Source organism: Chaetodon trifascialis, chromosome 12, assembly GCF_039877785.1.
Source record: "Chaetodon trifascialis isolate fChaTrf1 chromosome 12, fChaTrf1.hap1, whole genome shotgun sequence".
In the NCBI taxonomy this organism is placed as follows: domain Eukaryota; kingdom Metazoa; phylum Chordata; class Actinopteri; order Chaetodontiformes; family Chaetodontidae; genus Chaetodon; species Chaetodon trifascialis.
In genome coordinates this window covers 12,617,436-12,643,701 of record NC_092067.1, presented here as the reverse complement: position 1 = coordinate 12,643,701, position 26,266 = coordinate 12,617,436, and the positions used below count along the sequence as shown (strand labels likewise).

The window sequence follows — 26,266 nt, the reverse complement described above, 5'->3', positions numbered from 1 at the left end:
GAAACAGATTAAAACACAAAATATAATGCAAGAAAGAAAGACATCAAGCATATAAGAAATCTCAGACAACAGGACCTTTGACTAAAATGCAGCATTAAAGCAGTGTGTGACGTTCATAACAAGCTGACAAACTTTTTCACTGCGTGTTCTCTCATTGATTAGTGGGTTAATACCACACATCTATTGACAGACATTTCATCCAAGAACATTTTGATAACTGATTCATCGTCTAAGTTATTTATGAGGTTTAAATGCCAAACAAGCTGGTTCAAACTTTTTCAATGCACATGCACCGATCAGGCATAACACTATGACCACCTGCCGAATATTGTGTTGGTCCCCCTTTTGCTACCAAAGAGCCCTGACCCGTCCAGGAATGGACTCCACTCGAGCCCTGAAGGTGTGCTGTGGTGTCTGGCATCAAGATGTTAGCAGCAGATCCTTTAAGTCCTTTAAGTTGCGACATGGGGCCTCCATAGATCGGACTTGTTTGTCCAGCACATCCCACAGATGCTCGATTGGATTGAAATCTGGGGAATTTGGAGGCCAAGTCAACACCTCAAACTTGTTTAACCATTTTTGCTGTGTGGCACAGCACATTATCCTGCTGAGAGAGGCCACAGCCATCAGGGAATACCGTTTCCATGAAAGGCTGTACACGGTCTGCAACAATGCTTAGGTAGGTGGTACATGTCAAAATAACATCCACACGGATGGAAGGACCCAAGGTTTCCCAGCAGAACATTGTCCAAAGCATCACACTGCCTCCGCTGGCTTGCCTTCTTCCCATAGTGCATCCTGGTGCCATGTGTTTCCCAGGTAAGCGATGCACACGCAACCGGCCATCCACATGATGTAAGAGAAAATGTGATTCATCAGACCAGGACGCCTTCTTCCATTTGACCGTGGTCCAGTTCTGATGCTCACGTGCCCATCGTTGCCATTTTCAAATGTGGACAAGGGTCAGCTGACTGGTCTGTGGCTATGCTGCCCACACACAATAAATTGCGATGCACTGTGTATTCTGACACCTTTCTATCAGAACCAGCATTAACTTTTTTGGCAATTTGAGCAACAGTAGCTCGTCTGTTGGATCGGACCACACAGGCCAGCCTTCGCTCTCTACGTGTATCAGTGAGCCTTGGTTTTGCATTTGCTAGCACCAAAACACTTTTTCTTAACAACAGTAAAAAGTCGAGATAATCCTGTCTGTAGCTCAAAACAGGTACATACAATATCCCAAATCAGAAAGCGCAACACTCAGCAGGATTTACCTTTTCCAGCGTGCAGGTCTGAGTTTGTGTCCGCTTTGTGATTGCTAGCAGGGTCCTCAGTCCCCATATCTGCATTACTTTGGCCCCGTGGCTGAGTAGAGGGAGGTGTGGGTGTTCCGCCAAGAGAACTGGTAGGTTTGTCACCTTGTGCGCTGTCCTTATCTGACCCTGAAACACATTGAAACACAAAATATAGAGCGATGTGTGATGTTGATGACAGGCAGCACTGAAACAATACGCTGATTAATCAATGAGTAGATCAACAGAAAATCAATCAACATTGTTTTGAATGATCTCAGTTGCTTCAAAAGCAAAAATGACAAAAACGTTGTTGGTCAAACAAAACAAGCTATTTCAAGATAAAATAAATAAATAAGGGCTGCACGGTGGGGCAGCAAGTAGTGCGCGTGCCTCACAGCAAGAAAGTCACCGGTTCAATTCCCGGGTCGGGCCTTTCTGTGTGAAGTTTGCATGTTCTTCCCGTGCACGCGTGGGTTCTCTCCGGGTACTCCGGCTTCCTCCCACAGACCAAAAACATGCTCATTAGGTTAATTGGTGACTCTAAATTGCCCCTAGGTGTGAGTGTGAGCGTGAATGGTTGTTTGTGTATATATGTTGCCCTGCGATCGGCTGGCGACCGGTCCAGGGTGTACCCCCGCGACCCCGAAAGGGATAAGCGGCATAGAAAATGGATGGATGGATGGATAAATAAATAAAAAGATGAATTGATGCATTCAATAAGAAAATAATCAGTAGATTAATTGATAATGAAGCATTAGCTGCAGCATTAATTACAGCTGTTATCCAACAATCAGTTTTTGTTAAATAACAAAAATTACCTGTCCGCAGGTTTTTGGGCACAATCAGTTCATTATTGTTTCGCTCAATGTTTTTTTACAATCTCTTTGACCCACCCTCATTAGGCCTCAAATTTGCATTACCTTGGCTGAGTGGCAGAGTCGAGGGAGATGTGGGTGTTCCTTCAGGAAGACCAGTGGTTTTGTCACCCTGTGCAGTTTCCTGATCTGACCCTGAAACAGAGTGAAAAATATAGAGCAATGTGTGATGTTGATGACAAGCAGCACTGAAATGATATGTTGATTAATCAATTAGTTGATCAACAAAAAATCAGTCAACATTGTTTTGAATAATCTTCGAAACCAAAAATGACAAAAACATTGTTGGTCAAGAAAAACAAGTTATTTGCTGACAAATATTGTACATTAATAAACACTTAAAAATGTCCTTATACTGTACCTGCAGTTTGTTATAAACCACTGATTAAATGTATTCTGCTCATAGATGTTAAATAGGGGCACTTAAAGTTAAGTGTTACCCGTGTGTCTGTGAAGTGTTAGTTTTTTTTCCTGTGACTATACTGAATCCAGCTCAGAGAGAGTGAAGCCCAAACCTGAGTGTTGACCAGCAGTGGGGGATTCTGTCCGTCCACCAGCTGGGTTGGGTTTATTTGGACCATGTGGGTCCTCTTCACCTGCAGCTTCTCTGAGCTGGTCTGCATCTGAATAACAGAAAAACAATGCGTTAAGAGTTTAAACCACACAGAAGCAGTCTGCATGGTTTAGAGCGATGTGTGATGTTGATGACAAGCAGCACTGACACAGTACATTGATTAATCAATTAGATGATCAACAGCAACTCAATCAATGTGTTTGGAATAATCCATTCATAATCTCACTTGCTTAGAAAGCAAAAACGACAAAAACATTGTTGGTCAAACAAAACAAGCTATTTCAAGATGTCACCTCTAGGTTTGGGGACATTTCACCATTTTCTGACATAAAAATAAAAAGATGAATTGATGCATTCAATGAGGAAATAATCAGTAGATTCATTGATAATGAAGCATTAGCTGCAGCATTAATTACAGCTAATAACAAAAATTACCTGTCTGCTGGTTTTTGGGTGCAGTCTGTCTACGATGTATTTGCTCAAAGTTATTTATATGCTTTTGGACCCACCCTGTAAAGAGTGAACAGTGACAACCAGCAGGATTCATCTGTCCCATCCTCTATACTATGTACTGTATAAGTCAGAAGAAATAACATTTGAGTTAATGTTACCTTTTCGTGGCTTCTGATCTTCTGAATCTATATCATGTACGGAAAAGAAAAAATAACAATAAGAATTTGTGACACAGGCCATTTCATGAATTTATCTCAATTTCATCATTCTGTACTGTACACAAAACACCTCAAAATAAAAATACAAGACCAAGTCATGGTTATGTACGCAAGCTCTAGAAGGCAAAGTCAGAAGCTGCAAGAAAAAAATGTCTAAATACTTGTGGATGTTTTCTTATCATCATTACATTAAATGATTTAAATACAGATGTTGCTTTTTCCTATCAGGACGTCTGTCTTTCAGGAGTCTGGCTGAGGCATAAGAGACATTTTGTTTTGTGAATAGTAACAGCAGACACAATGCATAATGTTCTGTCACAGGCACTAAAAGTGATGTGTCTTTTATTTCATTTGCTTTAAACCCAGGTTTTGCAATTACTGCCACCAAAACACTTTTGGACAACAGGAAAATGTCGTGATAATCCTGTTTGGAGCTCAAAATGGGTACATACAATATCCTGAATCAGAAAGCACAACACTCTGCAGGATTTACCTTTTCCAGCGGTTTCCAGGTTTGAAACTGTGTCCTGTTTGTGATCGCTAGGATTCATATTCCCACTACCTTGGTCGAGTGGCTGAGTAGAGGGAAGTGTGGGGGTTCTGCCAAGAAGAAAAGCAGTCTCGTCACCCTCTGCAGTCTCCTTATCTGACTCTGAAACAGATTGAAACACAAAATATAGAGTAATGTGTGATGTTGATGATAAGCAGCACTGAAACAATACGTTGATTAATCAATTAGTTGATCACCAGAAAATCAATCAACATTGTTTTGAATAATCCATTCATTCATAATCTCAGTTGCTTCGAAAGCAAATAATGACAAAAAAAATATTATTGGTCAAACAAAACAAGCTATTTCAAGATAGAATAAATAAATAAAAAATGAATTGATGCATTCAATGAGGAAATAATCAGTAGATTCATTGATAATGAAGCATTAACTGCAGCATTAATTACAGCTAATAACAAAAATTGTCTGTCTGCTGGTTTTTGGGTGCAGTCTGTCTACGATGTATTTGCTCATAGGTCTTCATATGCTTTTGGACCCACCCTGTAAAGAGTGAACAGTGACAACCAGCAGGATTCATCTGTACCATCCTCTATACTATGTACTGTATAAGTCAGAAGAAATAACATTTGTGTTAATGTTACCTTCTCGTGGCATCTGATCTTCTGAATCTATATCATGTACAGAAAAGAAAAAATAACAATAAGAATTTGTGACACAGGCCATTTCATGTATTTATCTCAATTTCATCATTCTGTACTGTACACAAAACACCCCAAAATAAAAATACAAGACCACATCATGGTTTTGTATGCAAGCCCTAGAAGGCAAAGTCAGAAGCTGGAAGAAAAAAGTGTCTAAATACTAATATCTCCTCATCTGACAATGAAACAGACTGAAACACAAAATATAATGTAATCCTCCAGTAAGAAAGAAAGAGATCACACATATAAGAAATTTTTTTGGGTTTGCTTTGTTCATCATGATGGCTGTTTTTCAATGTCTTGTGACATTTTGCAAAACAATCAGTTATTGATTAACTGATGATTAAAAAAACAAAACGTTAGTTGCAGCACTAACGTCTGAGACTGACCGCTGAAAAACACAGTAACATACCGTCTGCTGCACCAGGTGCTGACTGATATTTCGAATCATTTTCCATTCCTTCTGCGAAACATGCTGGAACCAAGAGGGAGAGGACAGAAAAAGAAGGAAGAAACAGTACATTTTAGCTTCATACATTGTGGAGATTAGAATCGATAACAGCAGCTGTTTGTGTTCAGTAATACTCCACATACATGGAGTTCTGTGCAGACTGTTGATAGCTCTGGGAGAACAGTCAGTTCTCAGTGAATATATACCGTATATATCAGCTACTATTCCTAAGCTGCTGGAAAATAAATAATTTTGGGATCAATTTCTCTGGTTAAGGTTTTTTCCACTGTACCTCTCCGGGTTTGTCGGCAGAACAGTACACCCACGATACCCACAATCAGGAGCAGCAGTATAACTGCAGACACTACGCCGGCAATCACTGCTCCAGATCCTTTTTCTGCACACAAACACAAAAGCCAAACTTACAGCAACCTCTTATTACATATCAGTCATTACCAAAACAACATTCGGTGCTGTAACACTCCACATTTCAGCCTCGTTTCTGAACATGAACTCTGCCGACTCTACTCTACTATGATTATTATTGATGATGCAAAGGGGACACATTGTGCACACACCATTTGTGCATTCATGTTCTGTCACCTTCGATATAAAGCTCAGCTGAGACCGAAAGATCAAAGTTTCAAATTGAGTGTCAATGCAGCAGGTGCAGGTATAGTTTGTTAATGAAACCCATGACCTGCGGTGGGTAATCTGTGAAAATATCTTTTATAAATAAATGTCTGAAAGCACCTTTCAGATTTCACAAAATGAACAATCTATATACTGTGCAGCTGCTGTCTCAGTGAAATCTTACCAGGGTAGCAATGCTTTGCAGTGAATGTAGCTGTTTCACTACTCAGAGGGTTGCTCACACGACAACTGTACACTTCATCATCATGTTCCTGCCCAAGAGATATTATTAACTGTTTGCCAGGCTGCACGTTTCCACGTGAGCTCCATTCAAACTTCATTAAGGACTCAGGATGTCTGGGCTCTGCAGAGCACGCCAGCGTTCCAGACACGTTAGAGCCGCCCCCATCGTTCATCTCACAGGATATGGTGGGCTTGGCAACATTTTCTATTTGGAGAAAAAGTGAATGAATGAATGAATGAATGAGTCTATTATGTTACTTGCATATACAATAACAAACATCACATTCATGCAACAACACTTTAAACGTGGTATCTGGTATAAAGTTCTAAAATAGAAAGAAAAAAAAACGCTTTGTTTAGTCTGGTTAAGGCAAGACAAACAGCAGTTCTTACTTTGGCACTGATCATAATGTATATTGCCTTCTGTTTGAACAAACAACCAATATTTGATGGAGAGCAAAGTCTCTCAATAGGTCACGTATTAAGAGATAACATGGGCTTCAATAAATTGGGTGTGGGAGAGCAGTCCTGGTTTAACGTCTCTACTATCACAAACTGAGGTCAAATGGGATTAATGCTGCAGTGCACATGAACATAGAGATCCTTGATCGTATGAACATGCACCTCAGTAAATTCTGGGTACCAATTACAGCACTTGACCATGTTAAGTGAGAATGAGGAAAACATTTCAAGGTGAGAAGATTCTGACCAGATAGCAAAAGTGAAAGTGAAAGCACGCAGCCTGAAGAAGTCTAACCTGCTTCTGATACTGCTTAACAGAACAAGACGATCCATTTGTTTAAAAAAACTACAAATACCAACAGTTTCCTTGACTGCCAGCTTCAGACACAGCGGCAGTGGTGGCCTAAAGGTTAAAGAAGCGAGTTTGTGACCAGAAGGTCGTCGATTCAATCCCCTGAGCTGACAGGAGGATTATTACCTCTCGGCCTTCACAAGCTTCCACAGTGTGACTTCTGCCAGAAATCTCTTTTTAAGCAGCATCCTCTGTGCTGCTCTGCTGTAATGTTGCAGCTGGTAAAGTAACCGAGCAGCAGTTGCTGAGTTGTGATCCGTGACTCTTACAGCTTTAGAGAGCAGGTACTAATGCTGACTGATTAACTCTGCATAAACACTCAAGAGTAAGTAAAAAACACTTACCTGTGACCTCCAGTGTATAACGAGATTGATGAAACCTATTGTCTCTAAATATTTCCAATTCATAAACTCCACTGTCTTCAAAGCTGAGGCTGGTGATAGTGAGTTCTGCAGAGAGCCAGTCAAGAGTGATCCTGTTTTTAAACGGGTCGAACACCAACTCCTCCCGGCCATCAAACTCTACCACTTTGTTGCCCTTATGTTTCCACAGAATGTCTGCATTGCCCACAGTGATGTCTGGCTTCAAGCTGACCTGCTGCCCCTTGAGGGCATACTCTATAGCAGCTGGACACAAAGAATAGAGAGGTACAGAAACATGCAGTGAAACGTGAGAACAAGCTACGTTTATTTTAAACATTCAAGAGTACAATGACAACTCAAGACCTAATCCAGTCCAAATGAATCTGCAGTAAATCCTATTCATGTGAAGCGAAGAGGTGCTCATTTAGATCGATGGTCATCTTTGAGACTGTGGATCGACATGTAATGACAGCATTATAGAGACCTGTTTCAAACAGTCTGTACCCCTCATGTACACTTTGAGCTGCATTTCTTGTATGAAAGGTGGTTTACAAACAAGTTTATTACTACTATTATTACATATTCCCAGCTTCTCAGTTGTGCCAATTTCTTTTAGTGTCATTAAACAAATTACACATTTACCATTTGCACTGAACTGAGCCTTCTCCATTTTAGCCAAGCAAACTCCATCCACTGATGAAGACTAAGAGATGAAGTTGAAAACTAGTCATCAGATCATAAGTCAAGATTTTTTTTTTTGTCAAACATTTCATTTTAATAAAATCCAACATAACAAAGTCCAGCCTCATAAACTACAGGCTTTAGGTCACAGCATCTCTCTATTGTCAGCTTTGCAAAGACACAGTGGGATGATGTATTACTAGATTGTACTAGTGTAACTACATGTGTAAAGGCAATGTAAATAATTTATAAACACAGTTAAAACACATAATAAAAAAAAAACATGTATAGTATCATTAGATGTACTTTTTGTTATTCTTTTATTTTTATTTTTTGCCAAAGGGATTCGCAATCAATGCATAGCATAGACGCAACTTTCAGTTTCAGGTAATCATTCACTTGTCATGGCAGGCCAGCGAAGGCGTCACCACTTCATGTTCACACAAAAGTGGCAAACCTTTAAAATCAGCACAAAACATAACCTGTAGACAAACTCACCTGAGCAGGAGGTGAAGGTGAGAAAAGCCACGAAATACCGCGGAGCCATTTCAGAAGAGCAGAAAATTCACAGGCCGCCGTTTACATTTACTTTCACTTTGTCGTCACAGGTGTTACGGGGATAAACAGGTGAAATGTCGTCGACAGTAGACCAAATCTCTGCTGCTGTTTTAAGTCGAACAAGTTTGAGCAGGCTTAAAACAAAATTCTTCCGATTACCTGAACAGGTGAACTGAGGGGATTGTCGGTCACAATTGCTGGAAAGTTTCCCGTGCCCAGGAAATCCGTCAAAACCGCACACGCAGCTGGAATTCTAGAGTTTGCGGTCTCATTTCCGCTCGCCTTCATAATAAATTCCCAAACTAATGAGTTCATAAACGTGAAAATAACCGCAGTCAACAATGACCAGTGAGGCCTGTAAATGAACAAATTAACATGCTCATACTCTTACTAATGTGCAAAGATCATTTAAACATTATTCAGATTAATGTATGATTTGATTACAATTATTGATTGATTAATCTATTCATCGCTTTAAAATTGCAGCTGGTTGATGAGGAGCTAATATTAATTAATATATTACCTCATATGATGCTTGGAATCTTGCTAATTCTCCCTTGGGGATCAATAAGGTTTACAGATATAGTAATATCACAATTTATTGTCGATTATCTTTATTATATTTTGTTTAACTAATCTGAAGTTATCAAGTAAATGCAGTGGAGTGAAAAGTAGTGTGTGTGTGTGTGTGTGTGTGTGTGTGTGTGTGTGTGTGTGTGTGTGTGTGTGTGTGTGTGTGTGTGTGTGTGTGTCTGAATAAGAAGCACCAGGTGCTCTATGGCTCTATTTGTTTCCTCATTGAAAGTCACACCTAATGTTAATGTTTATATTTTTAGTTATTAATAAGCATACATTTATTTGATTCTGTCAGAAACATTTAATATTTTGCATTTCTTTTATTCTTTATGTTAGTCATTGTAACTTTAAAAGCCATGAAACGATGTATGTATTGCTATTAAAGTCTTATTTGCATATTTTCATTAACTTTTATCAATATAAAGTCAAGTTTCAACAGTTGCTTCCATAAAATAACATTAACTGCTAAAAGTTAAAACAAAGTGATTTGAAAGTTGCATAAAGTGACATAAAAATGCACACACAAAAAAAACCTCTGTCTTTTCATCAACAATGTCCTGTCACAGAAGCCTGTGTCACTGGCTGTCAGAAGCAGGTGTGATTCTGTGTATGTGTGTGTAGGACTTCATCAGTGTCACGCTGCCGTGGTGGGACACTCCCATAGGCAAAACACACTCCTCTGTCAACACCCCTCTGCCAACGTCCCAGCACATCACTGTGGAGATGACTTGGTTCTTGTTATCCCGTCCGCCTGTGATGAAGAGTTTGTTGTTACAGGCAGCGATGGCGCAGCTTGCCCTCTCCCCGAGCCGGGTCACAAGAGACCAGGAGTCTGACAGAGGCGAGTAGCAGTACATGGCATGCATGGCGCCACCTGGGGAATTGAATAGTAACCATTTTAAGTAAATAAGTAAGTACATATATATTTAAAAGAATCCAATTATCAGAGAATATACCAAACACGGATGACTACTTTGAAAACAGCAATTATTTGACAAAGTTTTCATCTGTATCATTTTAAGTAAAAGTCTCACTCCATGAGAGCGTTCTTGTTCATTTTGAAATACATTTAAAACACCAAAAACAAAAGTACTTGTAATACAGAAAATGTGTTTTTGTTACATTATTGGCTTATTATGAATGATGGAGTTATGTGTAAGTGGCTTTTCGCTGTTTTAGTTATTTAAGGTGGAGCTAATTTTGACAATTGTATATACTGCTGGATAAGTTAATCTGTAACAATGCATCATGTTTTACAAGCTCATGTGTTTTGTATTTAAAATCTTCATCAATAAAGTAACTAAAGGTGTCAAACATTGTAGTGGAGTTGAAGTATAAAGTAGCTTGAAATGAAAATAGTCATGTAGAGTACAAATAACTCCAATTTGTTCTAAAGTACAGTACTTGAGTACACAACCTCCAGCTTACCAACTACATAGATGTGGTTCTTGAATGTGACTGCATTAGTGCATTTGGTTTCGATGGGAATGGGCGCCCGCAGCTCCCAGCGGTCTGTTCCAGGTTCCCAGCACTGGACCTGATCAGTTGCCAGCTTTCCATTCGGCCCACCACCAATCACATAGATCCATCTGTCAAAGCTTGCAGTAGCACAGGAGCTCACACCCACTGCAAGAGGTGTCACCTGCAAATGCAGCCAAAAGGCCATCCAAGTCAGTGATGAAGCAGTCCACACGCCAAAAAGGTACAGAAGCCAGTATGTGAGGTATGTTGTTTAAGGCTGTACAACTTATGGCGTATAAGATGTACAGCATTTAACATCCAATATACACAATAATAATACAGTAATTAAGGAGATAACTGTGGAGTTCCAAAGTGTAGCCAATTTTTATTTCCACATGCTCTTTTTCATTATTCCATAATGACTTGTCCCCAGTAACACTTGTATTTGACGGCACTTTTTATTTCATGTTTGCATGTCACATTTCAGGATGGTGGCGTATTCATCCTCTCACCTTTCAGCCAATCACATGACCTGGTCCCCAATGGCTACCAGTTAGCCAGTTAGCAGCTATTAGCTAGCTACAGCAACGACAATGTTAGAGTCATTCTGAATCAGTTATGTAGCTGCTGCTGTGAAAAGTAGTACTAAAGTACACAGCATCAGATATTTACTTAACTTAACAAGGCTTCACATGCCTGTGCAGCCAGTGCTGATGGCAGCAAAAATTTGACACAAATGTGATGACATTTTATATCCAAAAGGTCAAAGGTCAACTTCACTGCGACATCATAATGTTCTGCAAAAACACTCTTTTAGCCATTATTCAACCCCAAAGCTCAAGAACAGAAAGGGAGATTGTGACCATATTTCACATTTGGTCAGACACTGAACTGGTGAGACTAATCTTGGGTGTCCACCTTCAAACTGTCCTGATTGTATAGATCCTCTGTGAAGACGTGTGTGACGCATCCACGTTTTACAATCTGTACCTTCTTTGCAGCATCATTCGTATTTGACGCATTGTCTGCTGTCATGGATACGACCTTGAGTTCAGAATGAGCTTCATTGGAAAGGCACATGAACACAAACAAGACAGCGGACTCTTACACACTAATAAACATACAGGAGGAGTGCAGCACAAGCTCACTGGTTTTGCTGATATTCAAGTCAGGTGATTCTCTATCAGTCGTCTGTGCTCCTAGTTTCATTTATTTCACAGATTGTTGGTCGAGCTGAAGTAGGGAACTAAATTCTTTGTGGACTTGTCACCACGAGTGACACCTTTAATATAAATGTAGTCATCGTTGTTACCATAACACTAATTGCAGCCGCTTTTAGGAACATTTGGCGCAAAGTTACATAAAAGCATCATATTAGAATAGAATTCTTACCTGTGTCCAGCGATTGTGAAAGGGGTCATAGGCCTCTACGCTGGCAAGTCTCTGAAGTCCATCAAATCCACCCAGTGCGAACACCTTCCCCCCGTGGACTGCCATCTTGTGTCTCCAGCGGCCAGTTGTCAGGGGCTCGATCTGGATCCACTTGTCGAGGGCGCCATTATATTTCCAAACATCATGCTGTGTCTCTTTACCACCTGCAAACCCCACAGCGCATTAGAGAAAACTATCAGCGGCTTTCATCCCAGAACATCGACGTGTCACTGATTCTGTACTGATGACGTGACCGTCCTCTAAACTGAACCGCTCTCTTTACATTCTGATTAATGATGTAAATCCCAGTGACCCTCTCTGAGTGTTCACAGTGTAGCTGAGCAGTTGCAGTAACCAAGGCTGAGCAGTCAGTTCCTGAGTTGGGAAACACCTAAAACCACAACAACAGTTGCTGTGCAGTGCTGTTGAGGTCACATCTTCCTGTTCATTTTGTTCAGCTATAGACTGCTTAAAACAACATTACTGCTGAATAAGAGAAACCCAGAGACCTTTGCAACAACCTGTTCACATGATCAATTATGCTCTATACGGGACCTGAGTTAGATCATTTCAACCACGGCAGGGTCACCAACATGAATCACAGTAAGCCTTTTCTATAAAAACAAACTTGAACACGAGACTTCTCTCACCACATATGTACACTTCATTGCGGAAGGTGATGCAGGCAAACTCCACCCATTTTCTGTTTTGGGATTCGTCCTCCATCTCTGTGACTGGCAGCCTGGCGACCTCCAGCCTGCTGCGTCTGAGGGGGTCCAAACAGGTGACAGTGGAGATGAAGCGCTCATCTTTAGTGCAGCCTCCAATTATCAGGAACACCTCTGATAGAAAGTGCTGCACGCGGGGTTTGGTTCGTTCAGAGACCACCTGTAAACAGGTTAGACATGCACAGAGCATGACTACACATATGCAGCAGGATAGTAGACAGATTTGTTTCCAAAATACTGTATCAGATTTTATAAAATAATCAATAACTAAAGGCAGACATGGCAACACATTCATGGTCTTCTTTGTATACTGACCTCCCTGCCTGAGAGGTGATAGACGCGGGCCTCTTGCAGCAAAGGAAAGGCTTCACTGCAGCAGCGAATCAGTTCATCCGACTCCACTTTTTCTACAAAGTACGCAGGCTCCAACAATGGCAGCCGCACGTGTGACAGCAATCTGGCCAGTAAAGGATAGCGTTCATCCTGCCGGGCTCTCACCCAGCGCATGAGCGCCTCAAACACACACTCCTCACACTTCACATCGAGGTCGTCCCTCTGCAGGACGGTCTCCAGTGATTCAGCCGGCAGCTCCAGGAAGTCCTGCTGCTGGACTACCTGGGAGAACTGAGAGGTGATGTAGTCCTGAGCCCCGGTCTTCAGGGCCGACAGAGCGTGGCTTTCAGCAAGGTTCAGGATCCCAATGCAGCTCTCCAGGTGCAGGGCCTTGCTCAGAAAGCCAGAACATGCATCCACCACACGCATGAACTGCAAGAGACAAGGCCAGCGTGAGCATCAGCATCACTTCACTCATCACTCATCGTGCACATGCAGACTTTCTCTGTGTTGTCACTGATAAGCGGATAAAGCCACATGACACTATACTAGAATTTCAAAAGCATGCAGAACTAAAATTGGCCAGATTACATGAAAATTATCTTAAAATCCCAAAAGGTGCCACAAGTCATGAAAAAAACATTACACTTTCTTATACTCTGCATTGTTTTATTGTTTTTCTCTGTATTCTACTTTAAATTGTGTCTTGTGATCATCTTCTTTGAGCATTTTTACTGTTTGTTTTTACCAAAAAGCACTTTGTAAAGTGCTGCATAAATAAAGTCATTTTTACCACATGCATATCCTCAAACTGTACCATGGATTATAATCATTCTGTGCTCAATCATGAATCAAAATGTAAAATCGCTCGTCACAGAAATAGACGCATCGCAAACATCTGCCTCCTCCCTTGTGTAGCACAGCTGCGCAGTTAATTTAAGCCTCTATGGAAAACTGATCCTGACTGTAAACAACTGGGCCACTTTCACTTCCCTTTTACAACGACTCATCTCTTAGCCAGTAAGATATGAGTAAGAGTTGTTCCACTGGGGGAAAAACTGTCATTTGTGAGAAGATTGGCACAATTGGAGGTGGTTAAATGTAGCTGTACACTGCAGCAGGGTCATGGGGCTGATAAGACTCAATAAAAGCTGTCCCTCTGAATGTAAATAAATCAGTGATCTTCAAAAAAAATTGCATACTTTTAAGTGTTAAATCTGTACTTGGCTTCTGTCGTGCCTTTGATACACACTCTGCGCCAACTGACTGATAATAATTCAATGACACTGAATTAAAATGAATATCAACTATACTGTGTAAATAGTAAACTGTTGCTGTTAGTGTTCGAACTTCATGACTCTAACTCTGGTAGTTTCCTTCCACTGAAGAATCACATGATGATTCACAACGTGACTCATATAAAATGTGAAAGCAATCTGGTCAAACCCCTTTTCACACAGAATCAAAAATGTACCCAGACAAAAATTGAATCTCTTTCATCACTGGTTGATTTAGTTTTTGGGGCTATCAGGATTTTAGTTTAGGCTTTTGAAGTCAGTGACTTTATGTAAAAGACTTGTTAACATGACATCAAAAATCACGTCTTTTGATAATTACAGTAAAAATTATGTAGAACATTTTGTCTTTATGGGTACTTGTAATGCAACTGTTCTCCTCTTTGGATTCTCCTGTGTAGCTTTGCTGTCACAGCTCCTCAACTGTGGAACAGCATCCCCCTCCCAATCACATCCGTCCCCTCTCCACTGACTCTTACTAAATCCAGGCTGAACACTTACTTTTATACACTAGCGTCTGAATCCTCCTGATGTGGCTGATTTTTGACTTGTACCTTTGCATATGTGTTGTTAATTTGTGTTTATGAGCTACCTGCTCTGCTCTGTGCAGCACTTAAGGACTGCACAACATAAACTTATCAAGTATCTCCTTTAACTGTTATTACCTGAAACTGACTGGCAGCTTCTAGTATTCTCTGCACATTCGAGTGTGTAAGGAGGGCTCGGCTGGTGTAGGTATACTCCAGGAGAGAGGACATCGTCCCGCTGTCCAACCCCTTTATGTCCACGCGTTCTTCGTGACTCTCCCTCAGACCACTGCAAAACATTGCCCTACACAGAAAAACATAAGTTCAGTCAACCCCAGCAGTGCCATCGCACTGGAGTCTGACAAGACCAGCTGTTTGTTTACCTGAAGTACTGACTGGCGGCTGCGAGTATGGCTCTGTGGCAAGGGAAGTCACGTCCCTGAACACACAGCACCACATCGGTCAGTTCTCTGTTCACACGTAGGGTTTCCATCCCTCTCTGGAGCTCCACCGGCAGGCCTCCATCTTCCCAGCGCAGGTCACTTGAGCCTGTCAGGTTCTCTCTCTCCTCATCTGGGCTGGAGTCCTCTCCAAGCAGCGGCGAGGGACAGTCCGTAGTCGTCTCCAGCGAGGCACTCATGTCTTACACCAGAAGCTCCTCAGAAACGCGCTCTTCTCAGAAAGAACAGCGTGTTGCTACTTTGGGTGCACCTGCACCGATAAAACGACCCCTGTGGTTTGCACTTGCAACAGTTCAGTCACATTGAGATGTGGATTTGTTTTTTCCTGTCCTCTTAATACTTCCTATTCCTGTTCAGAGAGGAACATACGTATGTAGCAATACTTGCATCTCGACACTTCCTCTTCTTGTACCACTCTGTCTTGTTCCCCTAAGTTACTCAATTTTCCTTTTGTCTCAGAACCACAGGTGCAAGTTCTCCTCCACCAGACCACACCGAACAGAGAGTAAAACATATAACACCCGGCGTCTTACAGTATCTGCTTGGGTTAAAAGCTGTATGTTGTCCTGAGTCCATAAATCAGCATGAACTCACTTCTGGTTTAATTGTCTTACGTCACTCCGTCACTCTGGCATCTGAGTAAGATTAAACTGATCATAAGCATCAGAAACTGGCCTGTGACCAGAATCAGCACAGTGCATCTGTGTGGGTGAGCGTGAGAATGAGGTCCTTCATCCCCTAATGGTGGTGGTTTCCCGACCTTTTAGGCTTGTGACCCTTTACAGTGCCACAGCATCTACTCGTGACCACTTTGCACAGGTTGCATATGTCTGTGGGTTGCGAGCGGAATTAAAGTGATTCAGATTGCTCTCAGATTTGTTTCATTTTAACAGTTTCTAGAGACCTGAAGAGATAAAACGGTTAACTGTAAGTTTTTATTTCTGTTCTTTATCAACAGCAATATATAACAAATTAAATATTCACTATTTTTATTATTCCAATGGAGATAGTAAGGTAGTAATAACATAATTAGCACTATAATGCTTCATACTACTTATGTCACTATATGAGAACATTGTAATTATACTACTACATTGTTATTGTTGGATTTACACATGGCATTATCCCCATAGTATCATGTAATTATTTTCCATAAGAATAATAATGATGATGGTGATGATGGTAATAATTATAATCATAATTTATTTATTAGTAGTGTATTAAGTATATGTAGCGTGTGTATAAGACATGTAGCTACACTGGTTCAACAAAATGTCACCCATGATTCATACTGATGTCTTATGCATTTTTATTTGCCTCCCTCTCTCTCTCTCTCTCTCTCTCTCTCTCTCTCTCTCTCTCTCATCTACAGACACTGTGAAAACTACAAGAAAATAAAACACAAATAACTCAAAACACATCTCTCGTTCTTCTCAAAATCTCTCATACTAGTGTCCATTGGTAAACAATATGTTAACACAAGCAAAATATAATGAAATCAGATATTATAGATATTGGTGAGCTCTCTGCAGCCAAACGCTCTTCCACATCCACGTTGGCCTTTTGGCTTTTTCCCACAACACCATGGTTGTGACCTAAACCAACTCTGGTCATGTGACCCATAGCTTCCTGGGAAGAACATGCAAACTTCACACAGAAAGGGGATCGAACCGGCAACCTTCTTGCTGTGAGGCACGCGCACTACCTGCTTGCGCCACCTGCTTGCGCCACTGTGCTGCCCCATTTGCACAGTTCTCATATGGAATCCATGGTAGTCTGTAACGTGTTTTATACATAGATTTGTATTATCATATCTCTCATTTCTTTAATGACCTATTTTATCTGCATTTAGGTCTCATCTTATTTCAAACATGCCTGGACAAATAAACCAATACAAAGACATAGAAAAAGAGAGAGAACAGCCTACTATGTGACCCATCTGTGTCCTACACCACAGACATGTTCTCTCCTGCTCCTCTTGAGAACAGACTCATGAAGCTGCTCAGCATTTATTTACTCAGTCAAATCAACAGCTCAGGCTGCCACGTGCCCATGGTATGCCGCATCTGCTCCACTGAGCGGCACTGTTGCTTCATTGGTCTGCAACCCCACCCAAACTCCTTCTGTGAGAGCCCCAAACTTATTTCCTGCCTCAGTGTTTGTCGAAATGGGTCAAACTTGGACCCAAGCTGTTTCTTAGCAACGCCGTTCAACCACATGAGCTATATCTACCGCGCTCGTGACTGTTTTTTGGATTATGGAGGTATTTTGTTAATCGTGCAAATGAATAATCCAGTTCTGAGAAAAGCGGGAGTTGCACATATTTTATTGTGGAGTCAAGTTAAAGAGAGAACGGTTGGTGTGGTTCGTTGCAGGGCCGAAAACATTCAGACATGGAGGGATGTCGATGTGTGAAGATGCGGCTTTAGGGCATCACCTGCCGGCAGCAGGACACGTCAGAGTATCAGCTGACTTCGGTTTATTTCGGGTGAGGTTGAGGTAAAATGAGCGCACATTTGATGCACATGATCCAGAATGAGAACAATTTCATTTTTTGCGACGGCGGATGTGCAGCACATGTAACGCAGTCACACTGTGTGTATATCTAGGCCAGGACACCTTTTTTTTTTTTTTTTCTCTCATCCAAAACTCCACCTCAAAACACCTGCGCGTGTTCATTTTTATAAGCGAAAATATGCAGCGACTGTGTGCGCAGGAAATATTTAACACTTCCTCCTAATGAACCCACAGGAAGCATCAACCACTTCAATGTCTAGATAAGAGCTCAGACAGATTTCCACAGACTGACTGAGGGTTTGGTCGCAGCTGGCGTGAACACCGCGTTATTTGTGAAGCAGGTTCAGGATGAGCTGTTCCCTGCAGTCCGTTTGGAGGGCCAATTTGCTCCTCTGTCTGGGGCTACTGCTGCACTGTGGTAAGTAGAACATTTCATTCCTACAGCTGGATTGGATTCCAGTGAGTGATCATGCTGAGCGGGAATATGGTAGAATATTAGCTACGTATTCAGTAAAATATATATCCCTTGTTGAATAAAGAGCAGAAGAGAAGAGGTCATTTTAAAGCACGCAGGTCATTAGAGTGGTGAATATAGTTATATGTACATCTGTCATTTTGTCAGTCTTGAATATAGCTCATAAATACTGTCTGCTCTTTTGCTAACTTATTTTCATACTATCATAAAATTGCATTAAACTCAGTGATTCATAATTGATTATGTATGTATGTTAACCTCTCCATCTTTTAAAATAGCACTTTAATTAATAGGCAAATAAATTAATGGCAAATCATTTTCATGAAACTGAAAGAAGATTAATACTTACAATGAATACATACTTCACAGTGCATTCTGTAAGAAGTTCATATTTATTGCCATCTGCACAGCAAGTTGAAGTTGAACATAGCTTCACTTTACATATCCATGGAATACTGAAGCAAAGGTTAGACCCTGGAGTGCAGCACCCTTATAAAACATGAATGATGCTTGAAGTTGCGGTATTCACCTGACTTCAGTGTCTGTGTTTTGTCTGCGCTTTACTCAGGAGAAGCCAAAGTGCACACTGAAGTGCAGACTGGGCCGCTGTATCGCGTGGTGGGCTCCCCGCTCTCCATCTTCTGCAATGTGAGTGGTTTCACCAGTGAGAGCGCTAGAAAAGAATTTGAATTCCGCATTAAAAAGCCTGCAAATCCGGCATTTGAGATCAACATCATCAGCACCAGTGACGAGTCCTTCAGCTATGCTGCGTATTCACGCCGTGTGAAGAGAAAGGAAATTACTCTGACACACGTGTCTCCAAACTCGGTCGTCTTTGAGATACAAAGCTTGCAGAAAGACGATGAAGGAGAATTCGACTGTGCTGTAATCAACTCAGAATCTGTTTATAGTGGAACCTACAGTGCAAAGACAACAGTGAAAGGTAATCAGACCTTATTCATTTTTTCCTAAAACGTACTTTTCAGTTTAAGTGCATGTCTGTATTTTATAGATGATTTAACTTTCATGTTTTTGTGTCTGTTTCTAACGTGGTTCTATAGTGATTGACAACTCCCTAAGTGTTTCCTCACCTGCCTCCACCTCGCTCAGCTTTAATGAGGGTGATGCTCTCACTTTAACATGCCAAGCCTCCAGCAACACCGTCCAGCACACTCACCTGTCTCTTGCCTGGTTTCTCCATAAAAACGGCGAGGACAACGCTCAGCCTGTCATTTCCCTGGACAGAGATTTTACACTGAGTCCAGGCCAGGAGTTTGCAGGGCGTTACCAAGATGGACTCATAAGGTTAGATAAAATGGGAGAGGCAACATACAAGCTAAACATTGCTCAGCTGAAGCTGTCAGACCAAGGCAGGATCTACTGCCAGGCTCAGGAGTGGATCCAAGATCCTGACCGGTCCTGGTACTCTATCGCACAGAAGGATGCAGAGGAAACTACTCTGAGTGTCAAAGCCAGAGGTCAGACACAGCAAGCAACTATCATTCTGCTGATTTTCTCTACTAAACATCACATCCTGATAAGCTGACACGTTCATCTTTGCTCTTCCTCTATGCAGTTTTTGTGGCTGCTTCACAGGATGTGTGTGTCTGTGGTTGTCTCACTGTGCTTATTTTTTGCCTGGAGCAGAGGTGGTGCCAGACACGTCGTCTCTGGTGGTGACGATGTCAGCACAGCCGACAACCCTGCAGGAGGGGCAGGAGCTATCGCTGTCCTGCAGCGTAGACACACAGAACCTGAGGGAAAGGTTCTTCTCTGTCGCCTGGCTCAGGGGAAGTGCCGAGCTGGCCCGCATCGGCCCCACAGGCGTTCTGTCTCTGGGGCCCGAGTACAGCTCGCGGGAAGGAGAGCTCAGGGCAGCTCGGCTAGGGGACAGAGATTACCGTCTCAAACTGCAGCCCGTCAGAACCGAGGACCAAGGAGAGTATTTCTGTAGAACGTGGCCTCAGGACAGAGGCCAGGGTGGTGTCTTTACAAAGGGAGCAGCCCAGGACTCCAGACCCCAGTTAGTGAGCATCTCAGCCACAGGTCAGCAAGTGAGCCCATACTGACACACGACAGCTATCAGAGTTTCATCTTCTCACCTGCATGATTTAGCCCAGATTCTAATTTTTATGTTCTTAATTTTATCTCATGTAAAGGACGCTTTTAAATATTGATTGCCAAAGGGATGCTATTATTATAAATAATTAACATGAATAAGATAATTAATAATGTTATTCAGAATGAAGTTATCATGCTTTCTATCATTCTCCTCTCAAACACACTCACGCCATCTGTCTGTCGCCTTGTCTCACCACAGACAGTGGGCTCTCACTTGAAATGCAAGACACTGTGAGTGTTAACGAGGGCGACAGACTGACGCTCACCTGTAAAGTGAATGGGGTCAAAGGTCAGCTCTCTGTCACCTGGCAGCGCAAAGCAACATCCACATCAACGACCATGTTCACCAGTGTCATTAGTCTAAGTCAGGACGGCGTCATGGAGAAATCGGACGGGTTCACGAGCCGCAAAGTACAGGCAACGCGCCCAGCAGCTGACACCTTCACCCTAGAGCTTGATGAGGTCACGCCTTCTGATTCAGGTGTCTACCAGTGTGCTGTGTCTGAATGGAAAATCAATAGTAAGACCAACAGCCAGTCAGTGACTGCCACAGTGACAGTGGCTCCTGTAGGTAAGACATCTCTCCGTCTGTCTGTGTAGCACAAAGCGAGTGAATGATGAAATCTGCATATTGACACAACAGGTTCCTCTTACCACACAGGTGTTTTGATTGTTCTCGAAAGGAGATTTCGAAATGGAAGAAGCTCACTGAGTACATTCATGCCCCACAGAGGATAAACCTTTTCCATTTCACTTCTGTGTGACCACTTCAGGTCAAAGTTTTACATTTACACTGAAGGAGTTTAGCGACCCAGTAGGCAGACTGCCATGACATTTGCACAATCGTACTCCCAAGAGAAAAACTGGTTTTGATTTTAGTCAACACAGACTTTGCACGTAGTCCAACTATGAGTAATGTCTGATAAAAAAAAACAAATCTTCAGGAGGTTTTCTGCTCTGTCCGCTACTTTTGTGTTTTCTAATGTACTGAATATTGCAGGGTTCACTTCCAGGGATTTAGGCTTGAAGTTTTGTTAACATGCATTTGTTGAAATGATATGAACTATACACTTTTGGAGTGCCTCACTGCATATATTTGCATGTAATGAGGAAAAACAGATTTTCTCAAAAGTGGAAAGAATGCTTAATCCTTTAACTTTTACATTTTATGTGATGCTGACCTTGAAACACTTGATATTTAATGCATGAATGAACCTTTTTATTATTTGACGAAGGAAATGATATAGAGAACTGACATGCAAAGCAGTAGGTGAAGGAGTACAGAGGCAATACTTTGGAAATGTCATTTACTCACATCCCTTTTTTTATATTGAATACGTGATTGTATGATGATTGTATGACCACCAACTTCTCCTTTCTTACTCACTGATGGCGACTGTTTTGGATTTGTGTCACAGACTCGTTTGTGAAAGTGAAGCTTATAAGTCGCAACAATGTAGTGACTGTAGGAGAAAATGTGGAGTTGATCTGCCAGGTCAGAGGGCCGCATTTACCAATTACACTGACTTGGAGCCTGCAGCGTGATGCCTCAACCCTAGATAACATCCTGACGCTGTACTCTGATGGTTCCATTAGCTGGTCCGGAGACCAGCACCGCTACCAGCTCAAAGTACAGAGCAGAGAGCGTGAAGTCAGTCACTATCTTGTTATCAACGGTGCGAGCCACAGGGAGGCAGGAAGCTACCAGTGTAGCGTGTCTGTGTTCTTGGAGAATGCACACAAGAAGCTGCCTCCATCCTATCAGCTGGCTGTGAATGTGCAAAAGCCAGGTACTGAAACACTGGTACTTAATGATACTTAAATCTGCACTGCCCATTATCTCTCTCTTTATTTCTCACCATATACAACTTACATTTCCTTCTTCTCCTAGTGAGCACACTCATTCTGACCTCCACCCCGGCCTTGACAACTGATATCAATGCTGACATAGAAGTAAAATGCGCAGTTATATCAGAACCCTCTGCATCCTCTCGCTATGCTGTCACCTGGCTGCTCCAGCAACAGACAGAATATAAGACCATTATCAGCTCAGACCGGGATGCCCTCATAACCTTTGGACCCCAGGTAGAGCTGAGCCACAGACAGCGAATCAGCATGAAGCGCACTAAAGGCCCGAGTTTTGAGTTGACTGTTCAGCAAGCTCAGATCTCAGACGAAGGCTCATACATGTGTGAGGTGGTGGAGTGGCTGCAAGATCCTCGTGGTGATTGGTATCAGCTCTCACCAGTGTCCAAAACTACAAAGATAATGGTCACTGAGCCTGGTAAGTGTGCATATTTGTGAAAATTTGCCATCAGCAACATGTAGCCCATACCATTTTAAAGGCTATTTTCTCAACAAGCTCCTTATTATAAGCAATGAGGCTACATGAACACACTTCAAACAGATCTTGTTTATTTCAAATGAAAGATTTACACATTTGTCAACTTGTCCTTTCCTTTGGGCTCATTTGGAAGAATGTGATGAGTTGAATTGAGCAACATTTCAATGTAAATGTTTTGAGAGTTTTCAGCACTGCACTGTTCATTCTAATCACACCACAACCACACAGTCCTGAAATAGCAAATTAGCTGAGTTTCAAAGTAGAAAAACTCTATAAATAATCCCTACCGATTTGTCACTCTGTGGCCGTAGTCACAAAGGATCTTATCTTACCACTTGGTGTCTGCTAAATAGCAAGTTCCATCAAGAGTTTTGTCTTCAGATCAATTCAGAAAGGTGCTGAGAGTAGTAGGGAACTGAGAGGTCTGCTAAACTGAAAGAGATGGGACTGACCCCACTGCTGTGGATGACATCGTGCATGTCTACACTGATTGGTGACCAGTCTGTGTTAGTGATGGTGGAATTAAATGTTCTTCAGTACAAAGGAGTCTTCTCCAGTATTATTGGATTGCTTTGACTTGTTAGTGAGTTGACCGAACAAGTATTAATTTGCAAGGTTTTAATAGTTCATTGTTATTTTGTTGTAACAGAACACCGGCAGAGACACATGACCTGCAGCACCTTACTGACTTTGAGGTTTTAGTGCTCAAAGCCTTTTTGAATTACTGTTTGACCAAAAACTTAAGACTCTTCAAGTTAGGACTCTTGTGAATATGCCCCCTGAACTTTACATTGATTTTTGCTTATTTTCTCATGAATATATAGAAATTCAAGGGTTTAAACTTAATTACTCTACTGACTTAGTTTTCTTTTCTTTGTTCACTCTGATCCTCCAGCCAATGACCTGCGTTTAGATAAGAAAGAGCAGTCATTAATTGCCAAGGAGGGAGACGAGGTGGAGCTCAAGTGTAACATCATCTCAGGTGCATCCAGTCCTTTTTTCTACAAAGTCACTTGGCTGTCCACTGGGAACGATTCTTCTGTCTCAAATGTCCTGGTGGAGCTTGATCACATGGGCCTGCTGATTTACCCAGAGAATCAGGGGCTGAGAGGCCTGCAGGGGCGGCTTCGTCTCACCAGACCCACTCAGAGCAGCTTCTACCTTGGGATTCAGAAGGTCCATGAGGAGGATAGTGGGACCTACAAGTGCCAGGTTGATCAGTACCAGCTGGATCGTGAAGGTCACTGGCAGCAAAAGGCCTCAGAAAAAGGTGGCCCCATCACGCTGACTGTAAACGTTACAGGTATGAGCACATCTTTTAGAGCACTCTGCAGGCAGCTATGAATGGTGTTACATGGTGTGTAAAGGAATAGCTTGACATTTTGTTACCAGACAAGAATTCTGATACTTCTCTCGTGTCTGTATGGTATTTTTGAAGCTACTATGATCACCTAGATAGCTTATCTTAAAAGGTAGCCTGGCTTTGTCCAAAGCTAGTTATTGTCCATGCTCAATCACTGACATGGCTTACTGGCACACTTATTGGTTTAATTTTGTGCTAAACTAGGCTAACCAGCTGCTCGCAGCCTTTTATAGAGACATGATAGTGGTATCAATCTTTTCATCTCAGTATGAAAGCTATTAAGCATATTTCCCAAAATGTTGCAATATTCCCTTAAAACCTGCTGCAGGTCAACAGTCATATTACCAATGTCATATGATGGTGTGTTTTTGCAGATTTTGCAGTTTTCTGGCTTCAACCACACACGTCAGCTGTGTCTCAGCAAAATAACCACTTCTCAAATGCTGCTGTCATATGTGTTGTTCTCATGGTGCTGTTGATGGTTTTATGTATTTTGTTATCTCTGTCTTGTTATGTACATCTGTGCTGTTCCGCTCTTTTGGTATTACAGATCCTATCACTCTGTTGTCTGTTTCTGCTTATTGCAAAATGCATAACTTGGAATTTAATTTAAACTAAAATGTATCTGTTTGCACCATTAATTTTAAGTTTAGCTAAATGTGTTTTACAGAAAGAAACCTGTCCATTATGAAGAAAGAAGAGAATTTGAATGTGAGCACATCCCAGAATTTTGCTATTCCCTGTGATATCATCCAACAATCCAGCATCGAATCTGAGTTCCAGGTCATGTGGATTTGGCAGAAAGAGACAGAAACTAAACAACACCCCATATTCACAGCGTACCGAAACTCCACCCTACAAGACAGGTTTGGGAAGGGTGATACGCTAAGATTTAGTCACCCTTTGCCCAACCAATTCAGCCTAACAGTCCTGAAGCCAAGTCCTGAACATAGTGGTCAGTATTTCTGTGAGGTAGAGGAGTGGCTCCCATCTTTGTCTCATGGGTGGAGGAGGGTTGCAGTGGAAAAGTCTGGAAAAATGACTGTTCGTGTCTATGCAGACGGTAAGCACATTGTAATGTGTTTCACAGTTTCTCTCAGCAAATAGTGGTTGAAGATCATGTTGAGACATGTGTATGTGGACACAAGTGACGCATTTCCTTGTCTTGGTCTTTGCAGGGGATGTTAAAGCCGTCTCTGAGCCAGAATGCAGCCAGAGTATCTGGATAGCGATTATCGTAGCTATTATAGCCTGCACACTGTTGGTCATAGTCATACTGGTGCTGAAGATATGTCGAAGCAAAGGAGGAAAGAAGTCGCAGAAACAGTCTCTGTGGACAGACCAACACCCTCTGAACACCAAACCCAGTGCAGAGGATTGAACCACGTAGACCAGAAGAGGAAAAATAGTGCCATGTTTTGTGTGCTATGTAATATAAGCATTAACGTTTTCTAATTCAAAAAGTTCCACTGTACATATATTTTATTCATTTTTGTTAAAAGTTTAATAATTCGTCGTCTAAATGAATCTATCAATAATGTTCCATAAAATAATTGTTTGAATGTTTTACTTTGCAGCTTTGAATCATTCTGCCTTTTTGAATTAATGAAATTCATTAAACCTTTAAAATTAAATGGGCATTTTTCATTTTGCTGCTAAAACTTCTTTGCATAATCACCAGCTTCTTACTGCCTGCAGTGGACAGTTGAGCTCAGCAGCAGATCAACTTTGTGGCTTCACACCTAAAAAAGCAACACACTCTAGCGGGACATATTCCTTTTTATGTAGCAACATACCACTCAGCTTGATACTATGTCTTTGATGAGAAGTCAAACCATTGCATGTCTCAGGGAGCAGCTATGCATGAAATGTGGTCAGATTTGAAACTTTTCTTGTTTAAGTAATGCAGTGATGAATCAGTCAGGAAGTGGTTCTGCAAGAGTACAGACCGACTGATAAATGTGCGGTAAATGTGCTGAGATGTGAGCACGATGAGCATTTGTGCACACAGACGCACAATAAGCCTTAAGAAGGAACATCATGCAGCGGAAGTAGAAATCTGCCAATCAGTTATTGCTTACTTGTCTTGCTAAAGGTTGTCCATTGTTTTTGATGATCAGATCCTAAATACAGTGCCACAGCATTATGGGCTGGAGCAGTGTTTCCCAGCCTTTTTGAGCCATGGCACATATTTTACAATAAAAAAATCACAAGGCACACCACCAAACAGAAATGTCACAAAAAGTATGTTTATTGAAATATAAT

At 41.6% G+C, this 26,266-nt stretch overlaps 3 protein-coding genes across 4 annotated transcripts in view; 1 reads left to right on the top strand and 2 right to left on the bottom strand.

Moving 5' to 3' along the window:
* gpm6bb (glycoprotein M6Bb) overlaps nucleotides 1-26,266 on the bottom strand; it is a 387,662-nt gene that overhangs the window by 261,610 nt on the left and 99,786 nt on the right. The gene's annotated exons all lie outside the window — the stretch shown is intronic.
* On the bottom strand, nucleotides 9,230-15,530 carry klhl6 (kelch-like family member 6). The gene is made up of 7 exons (XM_070976051.1): nucleotides 15,104-15,530; nucleotides 14,859-15,024; nucleotides 12,881-13,330; nucleotides 12,488-12,725; nucleotides 11,799-12,001; nucleotides 10,374-10,587; nucleotides 9,230-9,819 (listed from the first exon to the last, which is right to left on the bottom strand). The coding sequence occupies exons 1-7, from the start codon at nucleotides 15,358-15,360 to the stop codon at nucleotides 9,521-9,523; spliced, it is 1,827 nt and encodes a 608-aa protein (XP_070832152.1). The 5' UTR covers nucleotides 15,361-15,530; the 3' UTR covers nucleotides 9,230-9,520.
* On the top strand, nucleotides 17,339-25,587 carry LOC139340785 (immunoglobulin superfamily member 3-like). Of its 2 annotated transcripts, XM_070976769.1 has the most exons (12): nucleotides 17,339-17,444; nucleotides 17,581-17,669; nucleotides 17,933-18,116; nucleotides 18,742-19,116; nucleotides 19,235-19,651; nucleotides 19,821-20,219; nucleotides 20,494-20,865; nucleotides 21,713-22,084; nucleotides 22,186-22,578; nucleotides 23,534-23,941; nucleotides 24,672-25,064; nucleotides 25,180-25,587. In XM_070976769.1, the coding sequence occupies exons 3-12, from the start codon at nucleotides 18,047-18,049 to the stop codon at nucleotides 25,380-25,382; spliced, it is 3,402 nt and encodes a 1,133-aa protein (XP_070832870.1). In that variant the 5' UTR covers nucleotides 17,339-17,444; nucleotides 17,581-17,669; nucleotides 17,933-18,046; the 3' UTR covers nucleotides 25,383-25,587. The 2 variants fall into 2 exon arrangements, with proteins under 2 accessions (XP_070832870.1, XP_070832871.1); XM_070976770.1 differs by lacking the exons at nucleotides 17,339-17,444; nucleotides 17,581-17,669 and having other exon boundaries at nucleotides 17,765-18,116.

Bases quoted from the DNA above. Each gene is read 5' to 3' on its own strand.
- LOC139340785 (XM_070976769.1), top strand. From the start codon at position 18,047: ATGAGCTGTTCCCTGCAGTCCGTTTGGAGGGCCAATTTGCTCCTCTGT. The intron at 18,117-18,741 runs GTAAGTAGAACA...CGCTTTACTCAG, and splicing joins GGGGCTACTGCTGCACTGTG to GAGAAGCCAAAGTGCACACT. The intron at 22,579-23,533 runs GTAAGTGTGCAT...CTGATCCTCCAG, and splicing joins GATAATGGTCACTGAGCCTG to CCAATGACCTGCGTTTAGAT.
- klhl6 (XM_070976051.1), bottom strand. From the start codon at position 15,360: ATGAGTGCCTCGCTGGAGACGACTACGGACTGTCCCTCGCCGCTGCTT. The intron at 13,331-14,858 runs GTAATAACAGTT...TGTCTCTTGCAG, and splicing joins AAGCTGCCAGTCAGTTTCAG to TTCATGCGTGTGGTGGATGC. The intron at 12,726-12,880 runs GTCAGTATACAA...ACCTGTTTACAG, and splicing joins ATCACCTCTCAGGCAGGGAG to GTGGTCTCTGAACGAACCAA.